Below are 22585 nucleotides of genomic sequence, written 5' to 3' on the forward strand. Positions count from 1 at the left end.
CTATTTTACTTTCCAGGTTACCCTTAATGAAAGATTTGTTGCTTGTCTGAATATTTCAGTATATCCTCTTTTAAAAATGTATTCAACCCAGAAAGGAAGTAGGAAGCAAAACTAAGTAAAGCAAGTAGTCATACATGAATAATTTTAGTAGAGTAAATGCAATGGGATTAATCCTTCAAAGCACAGAGCTACCTTCCCAGTGGGGTCTGGATATTGTAATCTTGTGATTTGTAATTCTCACAGCCTAAATGGTTCTCCAGTCCTGGTTCAGGGACTAAATAATTAAAAAGCCAGCAACATGAGCACATATTAGCTAGAAAAAATGTTCAGGACGAGCAGATCCTCAATATAATTCCCAAAAGACAGCTAAGACCACTGTTTCACTAATGATTGCCAGCTATACATGCAAGTTAAACACGTCAATTAGGTAATCCAGTCCTCATTAAAAAAATGCAATATGTATGCTGTCACAATTTAAAACTAAAGAGCTCAGTGGTTAGAATATTCAGGAGGAGATTCAATTTTGAATCCTTACCCATCCAGAGCTGGAGTGAGGGCTTGAAGCCTCCCTCACCATGTGCCAAGACTGGGGGACACAGGGTAGAGAGGGGGAATCCTGATCTCACTGAGTGATGATACTAAGGAGAATAATTAAATATTCATTGAAGCAAGGACTTGACCTAACTCATCCACATCTCTGATGAATGCCCTCATTACCAGGCTACAGAGTCATATTTCCTCTCTTTCCGTACAGATGCATACTTAATTTCTTAAGCAACGTGAGGAGAGCTCCAAACAGGAGAACTGAAGGAAACACATTTTTGCAAACATAACTCTGTGCTTGAAGTGCTCTGCTGGCAGGAAGGAAGCTCAGCCCAAGCTCCTTCAGCAGAAGACAACCAAAGGGAGCCTCATTGAGGAGTGAATTTTCCAGAGTCCTAAATGTGCACTGGAACCAGTCAGGTAACTAAACAGTAACTGTATAAATAAAGTGTAAATGAAATACACCAATCTCTTCCTCGCTGCCCTTCAAATACAGCCCAGTCCAGGAAATAGGCTGGATCACGCACTCTGGGAGAGAGGGGATGGATGGCAGAGCTATTTTGAGATTTCTGCAGGGCTTTGGCTTCAAGCAGTTCAGGGGCACTGAAGCTGAGGTATGTGCTTGGTGGGCAGAAACCCGGGTGCCAAAGAGACTCTTGCCAATTCAGTTTTAGTCACGTTTAGGTGCTGGCAAAAGGTAGCCACAATATTTAACATTTCTTTGGTAAATGTATTTAAATGTCAGGTGTCTAAGTGGACCAAATCCTCACTGTTTCTAAATGCCTTGCTCCTGCAAAACCTTGCAAGAAATCCAGGATCCCTGGTGCTTTGATGAGCTCAGTCCAAGGCTGGCATATATCTTTTTCTCTGCTCTTCTGTGGAGCACTCAGTGACTCTTAAGACAGTTCCAAGAGTGACTGGATACCTGTAGGGCCTTTAGACTATTCTATGTAATTCCTGATGGGTATGACAATCTTGTTAATTAAGAACAATTTATCATTTCAGATTGACTTACTAGTGGGCTGTTCCATATCCTTTTGTCTTGGTAAAGCCTATTGATATTGCAACCACTAATGCTGGTAAACCTGAAAAAAAACCAAACAAAACAGTAATAACCATTAAATGCTAAGCAAAATACGCCTGGACAAAAATGACAGGGCACGCTAATGCAAAATGGCCAATTTTCCATGGAACGAATCATTTAATGGAGCACAGTTCTATTGCAAGGTTTGTTTTCCTGAAGCACTGGCAGGAAGAAGGGCACTGTTTTCTACCTACGGTATACTGCTTTGATGTAGCTAAAGTACTGGTACATTTGACAGGTCTTAAAGTGAACTAGGAAGAGGCTTCATGAATATTCAGTGAATGTTTTTTCTTGTTTTATTTTGATTTTTTGATATTACACCACTTTGCTAAAAAACTAAATTTTTGGTCAACATATTTATATATATAAAAAATAAAGCTAAAACACACGCCAGCATAACTTGAGCTTGAGGTAAGGTGGAAAGGGTCCTAACCTAGTTTTGTTTTCAGCAACATGCTGTCTACTACCTTTTGGGTTCACTAAAAAATATTATGATATTCTTGACATTGTTGCTGCATTAAAGCTTTCATCCCAATGATTCTGAGGGAATTAATTTTATGGACTTACCCCATCCAAGGCACAAGAAACGTTTCCTTATGAGTCGTGTCCTAATTTTCCCAGTAACAGCCATATATGACTGCCACGCTTCTGTCAAAACCCAACAGAATGAAGCTAAGAAGAAGAAGTGTAAAAATGCGGTTGTTGTGGTGCAGATGCCCTGCAGGGAGCAAAGAGAAACTCATGCTGAATACTTAGGGACACTCATTTCTCATTTCAATTCAAAGAGTTGTCATATTCTATCATCTTGACCTTTATCCTTAGCATCAACTCCCCCATCATGATGTGGTGGCCAGAAAGAGAGAGAGAAAGAAAAAAAGATGCTGATGGGGATTAAGCAGAAGAGGTTTTGACTGTGTGCTGGGCAGGGACAAAGAACACAAAATAATATATGACACCAGATTTTTCTCTGCACGTTTACTTTGACCAGGGATCATCATAAAGCTATTGTGGTAAGCAAATTACAAAGTTACTAATTCTAACATCTCACAAAGCTGAACACAGAAAATATGGGAATACAAATGCTCTTAATTGCCAGTTATATTTTTTTTCCCTCCATGCCAAAAGATCCTGACTGTAAATCTGGATTTTAGAGAATATATGAAGTTTGATTTATTTTATTTTTACATTTAAATCTTATAGAACATTAGCCTATTGGAATATGCTGCCTGAGATGTTTTCAGTTAGGTTTAATATCAGAACCTTAACAATTACCCTGGATATCATTTTTATGGGGGTCATTCCTTTGTCATCTGAAAAGTATTTTGAGCTCGTGCATTTGGCTTTCTTTTGTCACTGTAGTCTTTAATTAAACTTGACATTGTAGCTTATATAAATGAGCGTTTTGGTGTAAATGATGATCTACCCTCTACTGTGTTGCTTAAAATACCAGTTGCAGGCTCCCGGGCTGCAAAATGCAGTATGCATTGTACTCCAGAACCAAAACCGCAACAGTAATTTTGAGAATAACCTAATCACAACTTATCCCTATCACAATTCTAAGAGTCAAAATCACATTAAGGTAAAAAAAAAAACAACAACAACAAAAAAAAAACAACAAAATAAACCCATACAGCCAATATTAAAATTTAAGATCGTAGTTGTGAAAAGTAGACATCTAATAGGTATCTTCCACACACATAATAAAAGGGTAGTATTTTTTTTTACTCAGATCCCAGTTCAGCAAATTATTTAGGAAGAAAATTATATATATATATATATATATATATATATTCTAATTATATATATATCCTAATATATTTTATATATATCATAATTATATGTCCTGGGTTCAGCAGTAGCAGTTATGTTTTTCCTTTGTGTCCTAGGTTTCCAGCTCGGCCTGTATCTCCAAACCACGACATTATATATAGATGCTCACATATATACATTGTTGAATCAAGGCTGGATTATCCAGAAATCTGGGAGGAATATGTCCCTAAAGTATGTGGTTTCATAAATTCACTCCTGTATGTGACTGATAGCTGTATTTCCTGGATATGAAAAATACTTATTTAAAAGGAAAGCTATGCAGCGAACTACACAATAAATATAATAGAAAATATAGAAATGCCCTTTCATTTGCTAGCTGGCTCATATGTTATGAATTCCCACTATGCAAGTTTAATTTGCTTTCCTATCAATGTTTCTGCAAAAGCAAGCATGTCTTGTAGAAACAAGAATTTTACAATAAAATAACTTTTGAGAAATAATACAGAATCTTTTAAGGAGAAAATGCATAGATAAAACACAGTATTATCCTGGAAAAAAAAAAAAAAAGGAAAACAAAAGTGAATTTTCCTTATAAATACTGCAAATACAAACAAATCCTGATATTTTTGGTGAAAACATTGCTAACTTTTGACTGACTGAGTATAGACTGTAGGATTTAGTTCATAATTTATTCCCTGTATTGAAAGAAAGATAGATGATGATAATCTGAGACAAATGTGAGAGATGAGAGATGTGACATGTCTGAGACATGGCTGTTGTGGAAGAAAGAACTGTGATAAAAATATTAATGGTCATTTTGATCACAAAATGAGAAGACAGAAGCAAGCTTTATTAGAAGTGACCTGTGCTTTAGCTACAATATATGAGTGCTGATTATAACTATTCTAAATGGCAGACAGGGCTTTTCAGTGAACACAAATGATAAGTCTGTATCACTATACAACAGCATACTTTCATCATATACCATCAGAAAGATGCAAATCAGCCTCAAAGTATCAGCTAGCAACCACTGTGGGATCATGACAGAATCATGTGAAGACAGTGCTTGAAATGAAGTCAGTCACTCCTTCCCCAGCCAGAGAAGCAGTCATGGCAAATGAGTTTCCTATCCCAGGTATAGCCATGGGCTAAGTACAGCTGAACAATATCTCCCATGGAAATCTGCTTTTATGCAATTCTGTATTCTTCCCTTCGATGAATGAACAATGTGGGTTTTTTTTGTCTGGGAAAACGCTGTATCTGGGAAGTCTATTTCTAAATAGGAACAAAAATTTATTTTCACCAAAAGCTGTTATTAAATGGGGCATTGAGTATCTCTAGCCAGGGAGCCATAATTTTTGCAAGAACTTTATTAGAATATTTTTCTTTCTCACCAGGTCATGGACTACTCCAGTCTGTCCTTCTCCATTTCCACTTCTGTGTTGCCAAGGGACCACCACATCCCCTTGCCTTGATGCACATGCAGCAGCATCACTAAAACTTTGGGTCCTATTACTCAGAGAAAGCTGCAGTGTGTCAACCTGCCTGCACCAACAGTGGTACAAATCTTCCCCATTGCTTTAGGAGAAGGTGTTCCTTTTTTTTTCTAATTCTAAATTATTAAAACATAATGAATTAATTACCTGTGGCAAGCATCTGTCAATTTGCAACAAATGAATTTTAACAACCTAATTTATTCATTATTTCTTCAAGCTTCTGAAATTAACTCAACTCAGTTACTCTAACCTCCTCTTCCTCCCATTGTGTTATTCTCAGTTCCCCATATTTAATTCTAATTACAAGTAGGGAAAGGGAGCTTTTCTGTCTGCAGTATGCATAATTTCATGAGCTTTAATTGAGTACAAGTGTAGCTTTCATTGAATACAAACGTTTTGCTACCTTGAATATCGAAGTAAGACCATTCATCCCTTTTTAATAAACAATATACTACTGAAAGCAAGAGCACATGTCAGGTATCAAATTATTTTCTTCTTTCATTCTTGTCATAATGAAGCTGCAAATGAGAGTACTGAAGCATAGCTGAGAAATGTAAAGAACAGTGGAAATTCAAAGCTACTTAACCTAGTGATTAATATTTTTAATGTATAAACGATATAGAGAACATTTGTCCATTTGCATGACCTACAAAATGTAGGTCATAAATGAAATCTCAAAATAAAAATTACAAAAGGTAGGTCATAAATGAAATCTCAAAATAAAAATTTATCACTGTTTTTGGAACATCTGGTTGTTGGTTGCATTTTTTTAAGTAAAACTGATTTTTTTTTTTTAATAGTGGTGTGAGCAGACCTTCTACATGAAGAAAAAGACTGTTAAGTAAGGACACATGATTTTTCTTCTTGCCTTGAAACAGGTTCTTTTCTCTTCAACAAACTAGCTGCCTGTTTCTGGATTCTGATAAATCATACAAGAATTAAAGCTACCGGAAAATGAAATCTGTATTGATGACAGTAAAATGAATAGCGCTAAAATCCACTCAGATGGATTACATCATGAAGTAGAAATGAAAACTACTAGAAAGTTATATAAATAATAAAATTTCTTGGAAGTGAAAACAATCTTGCCCTTGAATTAGCTGTGAGAAGATAAACTTAAGGAAATAAATTCAATGGGTGCTAATTTTACGCTTACGAAGTTCTGACCATGCACTGAATACACAAAGAGCACTTGAAGACAGCAGAAAAGAATAAAGGAAACAAAGAACAAACAAAGCAGAGAGAATGCAAAAGATGTAGCTAAGAGCAAAAATATAATTATATTCCAAAACTGGTACATTTTATTCACTTTTTGTGACTCTCAAGTTCTTAGCTTTAAAAAAGTTTCTTTTCCTTCTTTAAATTAAAAATATAAATTCATAAAGTAAAATACTGCTTATGATTCTTTATTTTATTTATTATTATTATTTATTTTTAAACTGATATGCACAATGCAGTACCTTTGTCTCAGGAATTGCAGAACCTGTTAGAATACAGGGATACAGTATCCTGGTCAGATAATATTGAATTGTAGATTAAATACTAATTTCTTGAGTAAACTGTCATGAAATAGCAGATGGACTTCCAGAGGTTGTGGGACAAAGAAGTAAGGGCTTGCATCTCAGGAGTGCTTTTCTTGAAGGGGGACAAATTTTCAATGACAAAAAAATATGGCAAGAAAAGCTGTCTCTTCAGTCAGAAACATATTTGAAACTGTTAGGACCTTAAACACCTCAGAAATCATAGATGTAGACTTTCATGTTTCTCTTCCAGGATCATTAATATTACTGGCACTTTAAAGCTCTGAAGGTACTATTTTATTTAAAAAATCCCATGTTCTTTTCTTTTTCCAGGCTCAAGTACTGTTAGAGCACTTGTTCAAGCAAAAAAAAATCAGGAAATCTGATGCCCATATTGAAAATAGCACTACAGTGGAAGGAGGTGTTCTAAAATAATTTTATTCACGTTTTAAATCAACAGCTATGAAACTATTTGCTTTAACTTACAGGCAAACTTTCAGATCATCTAAAAATCTTTTCTGGTGCTCTTAAAAATTGAAGGCTTAAGTGGTTTACCTTCATTACACTGTGTTCTGATATCTGACATGATAGCCCCAAATAATTAGCATTTGACTTCATGGGCATTTATGTGAAGAGATATGCACAGTTAATTACTATACTGAAGGATTCTGTAAGCAGTACAATGTGAATGGTACCCTTTACTTGGATTTTTTGAGCAAGCCATTTTATTAGTGCAACAGCAGTGGGTTTCAAGTAGTTATGTGATCTGCCCCACAAAAGTAGAATCATAGAATCATAGAATTGTCTGTCATATATTGTCTTCCCTCTGGAGTCTGTCCTCTTATCTGGCAGTATAACGTCAGTGATACTAGTGCAATGCTGCAAGTGGGACTGAAAGAAAAAATATACTTTAAACTGTAAGTTTTCCCTGCATTTGCATTTTCCAGACACACTTTAAATATCTCTCTTATTTTTACTTAAATATTCTCTAGATTCTTTACTGACAAATTCAATTCCTGCTCCTCTTTTCCCAACATTTACCTCAAAGGTATTTCCAAAAATTGCCTCTCTGTGGGTAAAGCATTCACAATTTTTATTGACACTTACTTATGAAGATCAGTCAGAATATCTCCCATTTTTTCCCCTGATTCAGAGTCCAGCAACAGAGGTGCTGCTCATATTTGATCCGCTAAGAGTATATGAAGCCTTCTTTATAGCTTCTACTCTTTGCAGTTATTTTTCTCCAAAGCTCTTCTTTGATAGTTGTCACCTTTATCAGGTTTCTATTGACATAACTGAGGGGTGCTGAATATCAGATTTAAATGCAGAAGTTATGGATATGAGTGATAGTTTTTATCCGAACTAATTCCTCTGCTAGCCAGTGTTCTTCTCTAGACCTTATAATGCACACAGTACAGAATCATTCTATCAAGTAGATGTTAAGGGATAGGCTGCTTATTTTTTGGGATGGAAAAGAATTAATGAAAGTTACTGTATATACAAACCTTCCTTGCATTTCCATGGCAGAATCTGTCTACGCTTGTAACAGTAAAAGCATCCTTTACACACTGGCATGTGATTCAGGCTGTTGAATTGATAGTGAATTCCTTGGCACAGTACTGACATGGGCCAAAAAATGCTCTCCTGTCCCAGGCCATGCACAGATTGAAAGACAGCTTGGGCCAGGAACCCTGCCTTATGGTCAGCCTGCATACAACTGTCCTCCTGTGCTGGTTGTAATGGATGCGAGCCATGTTGTGCTAATTTGCCTCAGGGCTATAGAAATATATGTGGCTCTTTTAGGTTACTGGTCAGGATAGAGGCAAGTAGTCCAGCTGGATAATTCATAATGCGCTCAGCTATTGCTAACATATGAGACATTCTGTGCTGCTTGCAGGATTCTCTGGAGATTGTCAGTGCAATGCACAGGTTTGTAATGTGCTAACTCAGAATTGCTTTCTTGGTGGCATGCCTACTCTAAATTGAAAAGCCTGAAAAAAAAGGAGGACAGTTTTTATACAGTTATGCTCACACTCATTTTAGTCTTCCTCCTGGTTTGGATTGTTATTGCTAGGTTATATTCAAGCAAATGAGTTCAGCACAGCAATACCATGGAACAGGTTACTCAGAAGCAATTTAATTTCTTTGACTGTAAAATGTGGCAAGAGAAGCTGTGAACATGTATATTTTTCTGGGCAGGCAGGAAATGAAGGAATAGAATCCTCTAATCATTTACAGGATTAGTTCAAAAGCCAGTAGAAAGTCTTCTATTAATTTAAGTGGGCTTTATATTAAGTGTTATAGATACAGAAAAAGGGATGAAAGGTGCATGAGCCGAGGCTTGGGACTTTTCTTCTTATCCTGAGTGTTTTAAATGTTTACAAAGTGTTGAATATTTTCCTGATAAGTGAATATGGCCTACTTCACATTATCAGTTTATTCTGTTGGCTTTGATGTTAAACCCTTTAAACAAGATAAATGTCAAACCTGTCAGGACAAAATAACCTACGTCCTCACATGAATGTGTTGTGAAGTTTATGAAGCTCAGAACAGCAGTTTTTTTCAGGCAGACATAAATGAAAATAAGAAGTGCTTTGCAACTCTGAAGCATAAAATCAATTTAAATACAAATTTTTCAACTTCCTGACTAATTGATTTCAGATTGCTCTCACAGTGTTGTAATAGTGATGTTTCACTGTGCCAGCTACCAGTCTTCCCTTGTTCTCTTATTTTCCTTGTATTTGTTGTTGTTTTGTTGGGTTTTTTTGTTTGTGTTTTTTTTGGGGGGGGGGGGGGAGGGTGTTGGATTTTGGGGTTCGTTTTGTTTTGTTTTCCTGAAAAATCAGTCCTTTTGGGTATAAAGTGGTCATGCTCACTTCAGGTGAAAAAAGGAGAAATCACTGGCATGCTTCCTTAAAACAACTTCTTTATTACTGAGCTATTGAGGAATGTCAATTAAAAAATTAAGTTGAAGGTGATGTTATACTGAAAAATTACTCTATAAAAATAGTTTTGTGAGTTTTGCAAACCTCAAAGTTTTGCAAAAGTCTGAAAGCTTTCTTATTTAAAGATGAACAAAATACAGATTTGTGATTGAAATATAGATTTGTTTTTTGAATTGATGGAGAAGCAAAATTAACCTGGTCTTTGAAACCCATTGAAGAGCTGATGTTCTAAAGAATGTTCTTGTACATCATTGAGTGTAATAGTATTATAGAAGCAGAACTGAAGGTACAGTGTGAACATTGGTATTGATGAAAGTGAAATTTGGCCTGAAAAATCTCTGAAACTATCTATGACAGAAAAAAAAGAGAATGAATCTGGCTGTCAGTGTTTCTACTGGGCTGTCAGAAACAATCCTACTTACTTGGGAAAAATGCAAATTAAGGTGGAGATTATAGGAAAATAATAGACAAGCTTCACTTATGTTGTTACACTTTGGTTTTCAGGACAGTTGTTTTTTGGGGAACAGTTTTTAGACTGAAAATTCCATATTGGTTTAATTTTAAAATATTGAATGTGCAGTGTGCTGTTTTAAATTAAGAACATTTTTGGCAGCTTTGAAGAGATATAACAATGAAACAACTGCATTTACAATGAAGCAAAAGCTGTTTGCTGTAACATACATCAGTGTGCTGTATGTTCACTTGAACTTATTACATAAAGATATCCAGATTTTTAGGTCTCTCACTGCCTTATGCAAGTAGAAATATTTGATTGCATTAGCATACTAATGGCTATACCTGTTTGGAGAAGAACGGAGGATACAAGAGCCAACAGTCAATTACTGTGATGAGCAACCCATACTAGAGTGTTCCAAAGGTCCTGAGTCTTCCTAACTTTAATTTATTTAAAAGTTCACTGCGGGCGCTGCATGAGCAGCTAGGGGCAATAAGCCAGGATTGATAATGAAGGGGTGGCTGAGCTAAGCACAAGGGTTACACATGAGTCAGCAATGACTGCAGCTAAAGAAAAGAGTAGTTCAGAGAATAGTTGAGAGGGAGCTCTCTATGGAGTTCTGAGAATAAGAGAAGGAGGTGTCCAGGCACTGACAAGGGAAAGGAACTGAAGGAGCTTCCTTGAAGAGATGGCATAACATAAAAGGGTAATAGAATGGATATTGATATGTTCAAGTCAGTAGAGCCTGATATGTGAGGCCTCATACTCCTATAGAAGGATCCAAGTGCAGCCAGTATAAACTAATGTCCTGATGGAAAAAAAATCATAAAAAGCCCTCACTGAGTAGATAAAAAATAATACCTTGTGTTGCCCTGCAGTGCTACATGGGTAAAAACTTGCCACCAAAGAATCTTTTTCTTTTAGGAAAATGTGATTGTCACTTGAGTATCTATACTCTTAAATCAGATAATCTGTTTGCTCTATTCTAAGGTTTGTTCTTATTTGCTAACAATAAAATTGCTATAATTTGAGGGAGTTTCCACAGCAATCAAAACGATGGCTGGAATAAGAAGCTCAACAACAAAGCCTGTGGTTGCCTTTCACTTAGACTGACTGCAATGATTATAATCGTGACATATAAAACCAGTCCAACTTCTTCTCTGGGATATCAGTGTCAGCAAATATTTCTTCTCTGCAGAACTGTATGAGTTCCACCCCTTTTCACAATTGACTGAAACCATTGAAGCAATAGCTTTGCAATACTATCACATTGCCAATCACCTGACCATATTTCTATGTTTATTTTTTTTAATTGCAGTTGTATAAGTAGGTCTTAAAAGTCTTTACACATGAATAATAATTACAAGAAAAGGATGATTTTGCCCCTAAGAGCACCCTTAGTTTCAAGCATGCCCAGTTTTCTCAAAGGACAGAGTCTTTTAGGATTAGCAGTATGGATACAGTAAGAAATGATCCCTTCTGAGAAAACTAATTTAAGTCCAAAATATAAATAATCCAGGAAAGAGAGATAGTATCCACACTATTGTGGTCATCCAAAGTTTCTCATGCCACGTAACAGTTCATTTTTGAGAAATAATTGATAAAGTACATTTTTTAAAGATACATTTTGGCTACATCTATTTGTTCTTACAAACAAAGTGGGTTAGAAAGCATTCATTCATCCTGTGGCCAGCTGGAATGATGCAGAAAATGACTATATTAGTAAATTTCTTTGTATGCCAAAATAAGGTGGCCACATCCAAACAGCCTGCTGTCAGTGGTCCCTTGCCAGTTCCATCTATCCCAAACTCAGGGCATTGACTAGTTAGAGTGGGACAAAATTGTGCCAGAAGGCATGCTAATGTTTCCAGGGTATGGATGATGATTTCATGCCAATGCTTGGGGTCATGCCCACCTACAGTGGCATGTAGAACACTTTGGCTTTATTCTCTTATCTAATGAAACACGCTGCAGGTTTGAGCAAATGTTGTGGACTGACCTCAGCCAGTAATTAAGCACCCACCCAGTTACTTGCTCAGTTCCCTCAGCAAGATGGGGTAGATAATTGGAAGAGCAAAAATGAGAAGAACTTGTGGGTTGAGATAAAGACAGTTTAATAAGTGATGGAAAAAAACCCTGCATCAAGTGATGCGAAGGCAATCACTCACCACCTCCCACCAGCAGACTGTTGCCCAGTCAGTCTCCAAGCAACAACTACCACAGCTGTACTGCTGAGTACTTTGTCATATAGTATGGCATGTCCTTTTGGCCAATTGGGTTCAGCTCCTGACTTCCTGCCCATCCATAGTCAGCACACTGGCAGGGCAGCTGAGAAACAGAGAAGGTCTTGATGCTGTGTAAGCACTGCTCAGCAATAGCTAAAACATCAGTGCTTTAGTCAGAAATCCAAACCACAGCACTGTACAGGCTCCTGTGATGAAAATGAACTCCATCTCAGCCACAGCCAGTACAGGAATGTAGCACTGAATTGAAGTGGAATGCGTGTGTGTCTGTGTCTGCATGTTTGTATTTCTGCGTCTCTGTCCACACATGCCTATGAGGACAGGAGAACAGAGGCTTTTGAATCAAGCAATGTTCACATAATGAATAGCCATACACACACAGACAGGCACTTAAAAAAAAATAAAATAGTGCAAATGTACCTGAAAGTTGTTAATATGATACATATGTGTATGCATGTGGTTTACTAGTTTTTAATGTTTCATTTAATTGAAAACTTGGTTTTTGTTTTGTTTTGTTTTGTTTTTTTTCCCCAGAAATAGGTACTCTGTCCCTGTAGCCTTAGAATCAGAGAGCACATTGTCACACTAGAAAAGCAAATGGAGGCAGAGGGCTTATGGATTGCAAAGCAATATTTTCATCAGAAGACAGAGGAGGTTGCTTTAGACCTCTAACAGATCACGTCAACCTGTGCACCTGAAAGTGAAAGAAAAGGGCTGAAGAGCAGAATCTTTAATTTGGACAGCTGAAAGTGCCCTAGTTCATGTACAACACAGTCAGTACAAACTTATTTTACCACAGCATAATGAATCTCATTAATTCCTCTTATGATCATGGTATTAATCTGTAAAGTGTTTAATGCTTTGATGTAAAGCCATGGGTTGTTTTAGAGGCCATCCACCTCTTTCTTCACTCGAGGTAGAGACTGACGTAATGGCAATGAAGCTGTGTCATTTACAAGATGAAATTTTGGTTAAAAGAAAGAAATTTTTAATAGAGGGCTCTATCTTACGCAAAACATAGCAAAAAAAAAAAAGGATTATAAACTTTAGAGTCCCTCTAAAGATAAGAGGGAAAACATGCAGTAATTATGGGCTTTAAAGATGTTAATGATATCTCAGCCATTTTCACATGGAAGACTGGATAGCAATGGATGCATATGCACACTGAGGAAATCAAAGGAGGCAGTTCCCTGGGATACTTTGCATCTCTGTCTGACCATCAGTTCTGGTGTTTGCATACTGTGGCTACTGGTATGATGGGTAATCAGATAATTTATGGACATTAAAACAAAAAAGCAACAGTATCCACAACCAATTGTGACCATACATGTATATGGAAGATTGACTAAGAATGGAATGAGAATAATAGGTAAGAAAGTAAACTTCTCCACTTGATCAATATTTTAACATTGACTTCCATTTATCACCTGCACAAGAAAGCAAAATGTCAAGATTACATTTTTTTATAAAAGGTGAAACCACTTATGCACCTTTGCGTTCTCTTCCAGCAAGGAGGAAATTGTCTTTATCTGCTGTGTTAAACCAGTAGGATAAAAGGTTTGTGATAATGGCAAAATAGTATTTATGACAAAGCAGTGTTGAATCTTTCACAATGATTCTTTTAGAGTGATTATAAAAAATTGTAAAGCTGTGATTATTAAAGGGGAACACTATAATAACCTGTGTGTTTTAAAGGGACAAAGAATGAAATAGTTTTGTAGAGGAAGGAGTTATAACTACTAAAATCTCCTTGATTACATTACTTCAAGCCAGAATTCTCATTAAAGAAAACAGCCATCTTCTAATTGGGCCTGGCTTTCTTGCCTGTATGCCACTTCCCTCTGATTCTTATGAAGCCACAGAAAAGCTGAGTTAGTCCATACTTGAGATGCAAGGTAAGGTGAATCCACTCCTGTCAACACAATCTGGAGGAGGAGCTGTGACATCACTACTATTTGGATAGCACTGATTCCTCATGGATATCAGAGAACACAAGGGTTTTCTTCCTGTATGCCCTAATATATTCTTCCTATGGGAATAGCTATAAGGACTCTTGTTAGGACCCCAAGGCTCTCTGCAAGGCCTCATATGTACTGGTTTCACCTTTGCTTGACTCCTAGGGAGTCTAATAAGCCTCCTGCTGGAGAAAAAAAGGGGTTTCTAAATGAGGAAGGAAAAAATTTGTGTAGAGACACTGGGAAGAGTGCACAGAGATTTCAGCAAGATAAACTACAGGGAGAACTAGTGCCTAGCAACATGATAGCTTTCTTCAGGTGGGCTTTAGCAATGCTCTTAGATAATGCATGCTAAAGATTTGAAAAGCTTCTCACTAAAGATGCCTACAGCAATAAAAGTGTGTCTCAAAGTTTGCTGTTTCAGGGAGAAGCAGAGAACCAGAGATTCTACACAATCGGTTTGACTAAGGTCTCTCAGCTGTGGATATACAAACAGCAACAAGAAGAAGCAGACAGTGTACAAGGCCCCCATTATGAACACACCTTCAAAATGTACTTTATTCATGTGTCTGTGCATTTTTCAGAACAACGAAGTTATTCTGAGATTTACATATTTATTTGGGCTATTTAATCTTCTGCTCCACTCATAATACTTGCATATGCACAGGAAAGATATTAATGCTTCTTAAGGTGATTTGTATTCCCTGATAACAGGTATGAGATCACCATGTGAATGAACATATATTTTACCAAAGAGAGGTTGAACTTAAGTGAAACTACATCTTTATTGCTTTTAGCTCAGTGTTTTGATATGCATATGCATATACTCAGCATGTGCCTGAGTCAGAGTGCAGTCTTCTTGAGTGAGGAACCCCTAGTGCTCTCCCTCAGTGTTGGTACTTAGCTGAGCACTCTGGGACACCTCATAAAACATGATTGCTAATAATATAATCACTCAGGGTGATGCCTTAACAGAGTTCTATTTCTATCAGTGTCTTTACCCCAGGAGATTTAATATAGCTTTGGGGACAAGTACAGCAGTGAAAGGTAGAAATAGAGCAAATGCATTTCTTGAAGGCTTATTTTATGTGTTAGTCAAAGGGCAAACAGAACTGCTCAGTTTACAAAACTGCTAATTTATCTTCACCCCACATATCTGAAGAAGGAATGATTTTGCAGTGCTACTTATACAAATCTATCATTGCTTAATAAATTACTGATGTGTTTCTGGCTGACTCTTGTCATTGATTTTAGCTCTAGTCAGCTTTAAGTGTGCTGCTATTTCCTGTTTTTTTCCTTCACGAATATTACCTTCTCAATCCATGCTAGGCACATAGTTTCTAAAGATAAACTGTTTCCAGCTTTTGAAGGTGGAAATGCTGTGATGGCTTTATGGTAAGTGCTTGCTAGTAATTATTTTAGAATTACTGTTGAATCAGCTTCAGCCAGATGAGGCGGATATTTTGTGGCTTCTTTTTTTCTTTTCCCTCTCTCTCTGTCTCCCATAAATAACTTTGCTATATTTAGATTTAAAAAATAATTTTAAATAATATTTTTTACTATTTTATTCTACATTTAGCTGGCCAATAGTAAGGCAGCTTTCTGTCTGTATGTAGCACAAAAGCATTGGTTGACATTACTAATTTAAAAAAAAAAGACTTTTTTGGTGAAAACACTCATTCTAATTACTCAATTGATCACAATAAACTATCACCATATACAATTCAAAACTTCATCTTACACTTTCATATTCTAAATCACAAACCACCTAATATTAAGTTTTCAATTAAAGAAATTGCAGAGTTTATTATATTTGTAAGAAAATTGCTGGTGCTTAAAAATATAAGCACATTCTGATGAAGTTGAAATAATGACACTTTGGCTTGTATCACAGCACTGTTTTTTGCATGAAACATAACAGCCAACAGGATGCAGCCGATCATCTGCAATTTTGTCTGAGTGTTGGATACACATGAATCAGTCTCATCTGTGGTGCTTTTTAAAATTTACTTCCAGTTATTGTGAGAAACTGTAAAGACAAACAGTTCTGCTCAGGATATAAATAATGTGATTTGCATTCAAATAAAATTTTAAGTGTTAGAAGTAGGATGCTGAATATATTATTTTTATGTCATTGATACGTCACAAAATTGAAATGTGGAACTCACTGCTTTAGTATTTGAAGGTAGGCAAAGAGCCCATAGAATCACAGAGTGTTTTGGGTTAGAAAGGACCTTAAAGATCATCCATTTCCAATCCCCCTGCCATGAGCAGGGACACCTTCCACCAGACCAGGTTGCTGAAAGATCTGTCCAACCTGGCCTTGAGCACTGCCAGGGATGGGACATCCACAGCTTCTCTGGGCAACCTCTGCCAGTGTCTCACCATCCTCATAGTGAATAATTTCTTCCTCATATCTCATTTAAATCTACCCTTTTATAGTTTAAAGCCATTACCCCTTGTCCTGTCACTACTTACTCTTATAAAAAGTCCCTCTCCAGATTTCTTGTAGTCTCCATTTAGGTACTGGAAGGATGCTACAAGGTCTAAATGAGTTTAAAATGGATTAGAGAGCAGGCTGACTGTTGGATGCTTTGGATGCAGTCCTGACTCAGAAAACCTTTAAACTGCTGACTGCAAGAAGTCAGGAAGGCATATCAGAGGTAGGATCATTCATTCCCTGTTCCTATACTGTTTCCTATATGTCTAGTTAATGTAGACAGCACAGTGAACAAGACAGATCACTGAGCTGATCTGATACTGCTGTTCTTATGTTCTGAATCTGAGAGGTAGCAAAATTGCATCATATAATTTTTACAAAATCATGTCAAATCATGAGGGATAAATCATGTGAAATCATGTGAATCATGTGAAAAAAACCCCACACTTCATCTACATAGTTATGAAGAACAGACATTCCTCTGCTGGTCTGTTTACAAAAAGTTCCAAGATCCTCAGTAAAACTCATCTGTACAGGTGCCCAAACCAGCACCAGCTGCTTTCACTCCTGTATTGACCATCAATGTCATCCCTACTTCATAATAGCCATCACTCTTTAGTTTTACTTATTTTTTTCCAACAATAAAGTACATCAGTTTCAGACCTACTGTTCTTATATGAAATATTTTGTTTTAATATAAACAGTATTTCATACAAATGGATTTCCTGTACTTTCATGCAGGTTTCTTGTTCTCAGATAATTTACTGGCCTTTTAAGGCAGTCAGTTTTGCAGTTCTCCGGGTATTCCCATTTTCTGATTGTTTTGGACATTTTTTTTTACAGCAGCCAAGAGACAGGCAAAGGTTTAATGAGCCAGAGATATAAACCTTTCAAATAAGGAGAGCTTCGGTATAAAGTATAGTATCAGAAACCACTTGTTAAGGTACTGAAAATCTGTATATCTGCTACTACAGTCAGTGAAATTGTCAGCTGGCTGACTGACCTTGGGCCATTATTTTTTTTATTTTCTTATCTGTACTTGCCTCCCCCCAGCTATAAAACAGTAATGATGACACATACGCCATTCTCATAAAACACGTAGGCTTGAAAAATTACATATCTATGTATATTTGGAGTAATTGCATTTTAAGTTGAATATATCTTTTTTTTTCCTTATAAATTTCTATCAAAGAAAAGGAAAGAAATTTAGTGCAATGTCTTTTAAAGAACTGTTAAAAGGGAAGGTCAAGTATAAAGCAAACAACCACGTGCTCTTCCAAGCTCAACAGATGTTTGTATGTGGACATTATGTTTTAAATTTCTATCAATACCTGTCACTCAACAGAAAAATGCAAGAAAAGGGAGAGAGGGACAGAGATTTTTTTTTTTTTTTAATCTAAATAGGCTAAAAAAATGTTGCCATAGAGATTGATTCAGACACTATAGAGTAATTTTATGTGTTACTGTTATTTTGCTTTCTGGTATTCTACCTGACAGAAGCCAACAGCCTCAGCAAGGTGCCCAGTGTTATCAAAAGCAAAGTAGTAAATCCATGGAGGACCTCATAGGCTATTTTGAATCTGTGGCTATCTATCTGCAAATCTGAGTTAAATTACTTGATTCAAAATCTAGTAAGACAGCCCCTGGAAGTCAGGCCAAGAAATATGGCTCTTTACAGCTGTTTTGTTGTATAGCAGCTTCCTGGCAATTCTGAGGTGAAAAAGAAAAATAGTAAAATCACTTTTCTGTCCCTTCATAATCACTAGAGTCTTTTTTAGGGACAAAATTGCTTTTTTAAAAATTATTTTGGGCATGTGCTTACACTTTTGGTGGGGGTTTTCTGTGATTCGAAAAAATACATAGCATTCTTAAAATTGCTGGCTGGAAATACATATCTCTTATAGCCTCATTACACATTTGTAGCCAGCACAAGCTATCTGGAGTTTTGGTTTGGTTATTTTTTTAGCAATGAGAATTTAACAAATTGATGATCAGTACATTATTTTAGGAGTAATCTTCTGCTAACAGAAATATTGAATTTTGATACAAGAATCATTGTCCAGTCTTTCTCGTGTGTGCCAGGCACATTTGTTAGAATCCTACCTTAAAAAAAAAAAAAATTTCTTTTTATTTCATTTGTAAAATAAGTTTTCAGGGAATGAATATTTCAGTCACTGAAATAGACATCTTCAGAAAAACAGTTCTGATACAAATAAAAAGAAGGAGGTTCATATATGTCTGCAACAAAAAAAGCACAGTTGAGACTAATTGCTACACTGCTTCCCACTCTGATAGCTTAAACCTGTTAAACAAGACTGTGTGAGCTTTGCACTTGTTTATTTTATCCTAACCATTGGACTGGTTCACCTTGTTCTAATCCTGTTTTTTTCAGTACTTGGTTTGGAATTGATACAACAGGCATACTTATACACCTCTTCTTCCAGAGGTGAGGGATTTGAGACATTTATTTTGTTGTGTTAGCAAAGCTGCTAGAATTAATGGAATTATATCTGCCAAAACATGGTGATAAATTTTAATGAAATAATCTTCCTAGTGCAACTGGAACTGAATGGGCCAGATCTTTGTTCTCTGTGTGCCTTTTTGTACTGGTAAGGGAGTTTTTCACCATAGGAAATTCTAAAGCCATAATACTGATAGACATTTCATCCACTTTCTGTGTAGTGCTGAGGCTTGGTCAAGGTATGTTTGCAGCTGGGCCTGGGTTAGATCTTCCTGCTAGTTCCATATGAGTGTAAGGGCAAAGCTCATCCTGATCAGCAGTTTTTTTGCCTCTTTTTTTCTAGGCAACAGATTTGTTTTGACAGGTATTTCTGATGCTGGGAAATGTCAGTTTGACCACTAGAAATGAGCTGTGTCTATATTCACAGTGGAAGTGGTGCATTGGGCAGTAGTCTGTGCAGTTGTCCAGAGGAGAGGAGTCAAAATTGCAGAACAGTGAGGACAATAAGCAGGAAGAATATCCCCATTTGAGAATTTTTCAGCTGAAGCTCAAATATTAGGCTTTTTGTTTTTTTACATGGCCACCCACAGTGACATGAGGAGTGGAAAGAATCATGATGTCTAAAGGAAGTATAAAGAAAAAGAAGCCTTGTAACACTGCTGCAGGAGTGAAGAGGAAAGTCAGCTCTAGAACTCTACAGTAATGAAGCCAAGACTGCAAATGGCTGTCTGATAAAGGACTTTGTGAGGACCTTACTCTGTCTAGAGACTTCAGCAGCATCAACAGCTTGCAGTATAGTTAGCAACTAAGGCAAAACATTCTGATGCATGTCATAGGTATTAATATTGCTGAAGACACCATGTGTCCTTTCCCAAGAAAGAAGGATGCAACAAAATACAAGGAACTTTTCATATTAATAGACTAGGCAGGAAGAATGTTAGATTTGATAAGGCCAAATTTATTGGAAGGTTCCAGGAGCAACAGAGGAAAAAAAACCCCAAAGACGCAGCTTTTAGCTCCTATAGCTCAGTCTTGCTGAATCCTGCAAGCAGAGAACTTTAAAAGAAGGTACTAATAAAAGCCAAGATACCTGACAGCATCAGAGATACTAGTTTACCAGTACAGCTTTATTTAGACCCAGAGGTCACACTTGGAAGAGTGAGGTCTCAAAAAGTCTTTAAAAATAGCAACATGCTTTACATGTTAGCAGTGTAAGAGGGATTTTATCAGGTAATATTGAGGAAAAGAGAAAGTAACAACTGTGAAAGAATTAACTGAAGCCCGTCAGGGAAGTTGTACATTTGTAAGGGTATGCAGACAAGAACTTGTGATGTCTGTAGCTCATTAGGCATTAATTTGAATACCAGTGGCCAAAACATTATCATAGTCAGATTCAATTGTAGTCTCTTGGCAAATCCACCTAGCTAAAGAATGTTTCATTGTACACCTGCATCAAAGCCCTTGTCAGGAAGCTGTGCATCCAATGGATGTTGGTCATTGATCTTCACACCTGAGCACCTTCAGAACAGACTGTCAAATTGCCAGTGTCTTTCTACCCTTCTTAAGAGGACCTGGTTGTGTCTCAGAGACAGTTTCATCTAGATATCCGAGTATTCAATCAGGATGTGTACATTTACAGTAGAGATGTTAACAAATGTGGTAGATTAATAAATGCAAATTGAAGTCCAACAAGTTATCAATCTGTTTTAATGAGAATATGAATTGAGAAATTCATAAACATTATGTGAATACAGGAAATTCAAGCACTTTTCACCAAGCATCTACTCTCCAGGGTGTTTATAATTAAGATGATGACTGGCAATGACAAATAAATGGAGGAATTTTCATAGATCATTTTTAGTTCTTACATATGTAGAGTCACATACATGACTCTAAAAAGTCACAGAAAAGTACAAAATAAAACAACCATTTTAAGACTCTGTGTTTTTTTACAGAGTCATTCTATAACAACAGTAATGTTGGGCACAGATTCATGTGGTCAGCATGCTACAGACAAGCATCAAACAGTCGGAAGAAGACCAGGCAATGGTTATGGTCATATGAAAAGGTCTTACAGAAATTGTCTGACATTCTTTGATATTCACAAGTGAAAAAGGAGACATTTGCAGCTGATTTTTTTTTCTCTTGCATTTCAATATTGAAAAAGCCATAAACACTTGGTGGAATTCTTGGGTTAAAATTCTTGCATGACATTCTACATTAGACTCCAAGATTTTCGCTAGTTTTTTTTTCAGCACTGAATGCAAAGGCAAAAAATACTCATGACAGTGGCCACTATCCTCTGCTTAAATTAAGCAGCTACCAACAAAAGAAGAAAAGGCTTTAAAGTAAGATTTTCAGGTCTACACTGACCTTGTCCTGGAAACAATCCCAGAATCTGACAGTTAATTTAAACAAATTAGAGATAACTAACTAATGGACCAGACTTGTCAAAAACCTGTCCAACTCTGCCAAAGAAGGACGTATCAGTGAAGTCAGTATTTAACAAACTTACTATTGTATTCGAAGGACTGAACTGATTTGCACACAACTGATGACCGAATTTTGAAGAGACAGAAATGTGTATTGTATTTATTTCAGGCAAAGTTCTCTTCCAAAATTTGAGTGACACCAGGGTACAAGCAAAGTCGGTGCACCAAAAATAATAACCTCTGCTCTGATTAAGTTCAGAAACTAGAAGAATAAGGTGTTGAGAGAGCAAATAAGAAATACACCTTACCACATTCTAGAAAACTCTTTGACAAAGTGTATGCAATTGTTTCAGTGTATTTTAGACGTTGGTTTTGGATTTGTTGGTTTGGTTTGGTGGGGTTTTTGTTTGTTTGTTTTGTTTTTTTTGTTGGGTTCTTTTTTTTTTTCCCACTAAGAAGGGCATATGGAAGTTCCTGTACCAGTGACTTTGCAAGATAGAGCAACTTCATTACAGTTTCAAGACTTCATCACACCATATTATACCAAATTCAAGTCAATATTTGCAAAATGCAGGCAATGTCTATACTAGCAAACTAAGAAGCTGTGGGTCCAGGCACCTGGCAGGTATTAACCATACTGCTGAACTGCTAGCATGACTGGTGCCGTGGTCTCTGCCAAGCAACAATGTTCTGCAAGGTATTGTGCATCATGTTCCACAGGACAACACAGGTCAACAGGCAGCGTGGATGCAGCCTGCCTCTTCTGGAAGGCAAGAGTTTGCAGATTGTCATCAGGGCCAAAGAATATTTACTGGCCCATTAAATTAATTAAAGATGTACAGACAAAGCCATGAGTTTCTGAAACCATAGAATAGAATCATAGAATCATAGAATGGTTAGGGTTGGGAAGGACCTTATGATGATCTAGTTCCAAATCTTGTATCAAAATATTGATATATAGATGTCCTTTTCTCTCTCTGAAAACATTCTGATTAATGCTTCCTCCTGCATCAAAGCTTAATTTAGAAGTAAAAAAACTGCAGAAAGTTTTCCTTTTTTTTTTTTTTTTCCAAACATACCTGGGCAGCTATGATATGAAATATATGGTCCCTCTTGCCACCTGCATTTGTGAAGTGGAAAAACTAATACTTCCCTCTAGAAGCACTGACAGGACAAACAGAGTGGTGGATTTAAAATTCCAAGACACTCAGTTATGAGAACCACATATATATGACTGAGTTG

At 36.7% G+C, this 22585-nt stretch overlaps 1 protein-coding gene across 8 annotated transcripts in view; it reads right to left on the reverse strand.

Annotated features, from left to right (window-relative positions):
• The window catches only part of ADGRB3 (adhesion G protein-coupled receptor B3), a 468139-nt gene that overhangs the window by 39386 nt on the left and 406168 nt on the right, over positions 1–22585 (reverse strand). For all 8 annotated transcript variants that reach the window (XM_057418854.1, XM_057418850.1, XM_057418851.1 and 5 more), the window contains 2 exons: positions 2195–2345; positions 1559–1628 (listed from right to left, as the gene is read on the reverse strand). In XM_057418854.1, the coding sequence (XP_057274837.1) occupies positions 1559–1628; positions 2195–2345 (221 nt within the window). The remainder of the gene's footprint in view (positions 1–1558; positions 1629–2194; positions 2346–22585) is intronic.

The sequence above is a fragment of the Pezoporus wallicus genome, unplaced genomic scaffold (assembly GCF_028554395.1).
Source record: "Pezoporus wallicus isolate ANWC-B61680 ecotype Strahan unplaced genomic scaffold, APGP_CSIRO_Pwel_v1 contig_4901, whole genome shotgun sequence".
Classification (NCBI taxonomy): Eukaryota; Metazoa; Chordata; class Aves; order Psittaciformes; family Psittacidae; genus Pezoporus; species Pezoporus wallicus.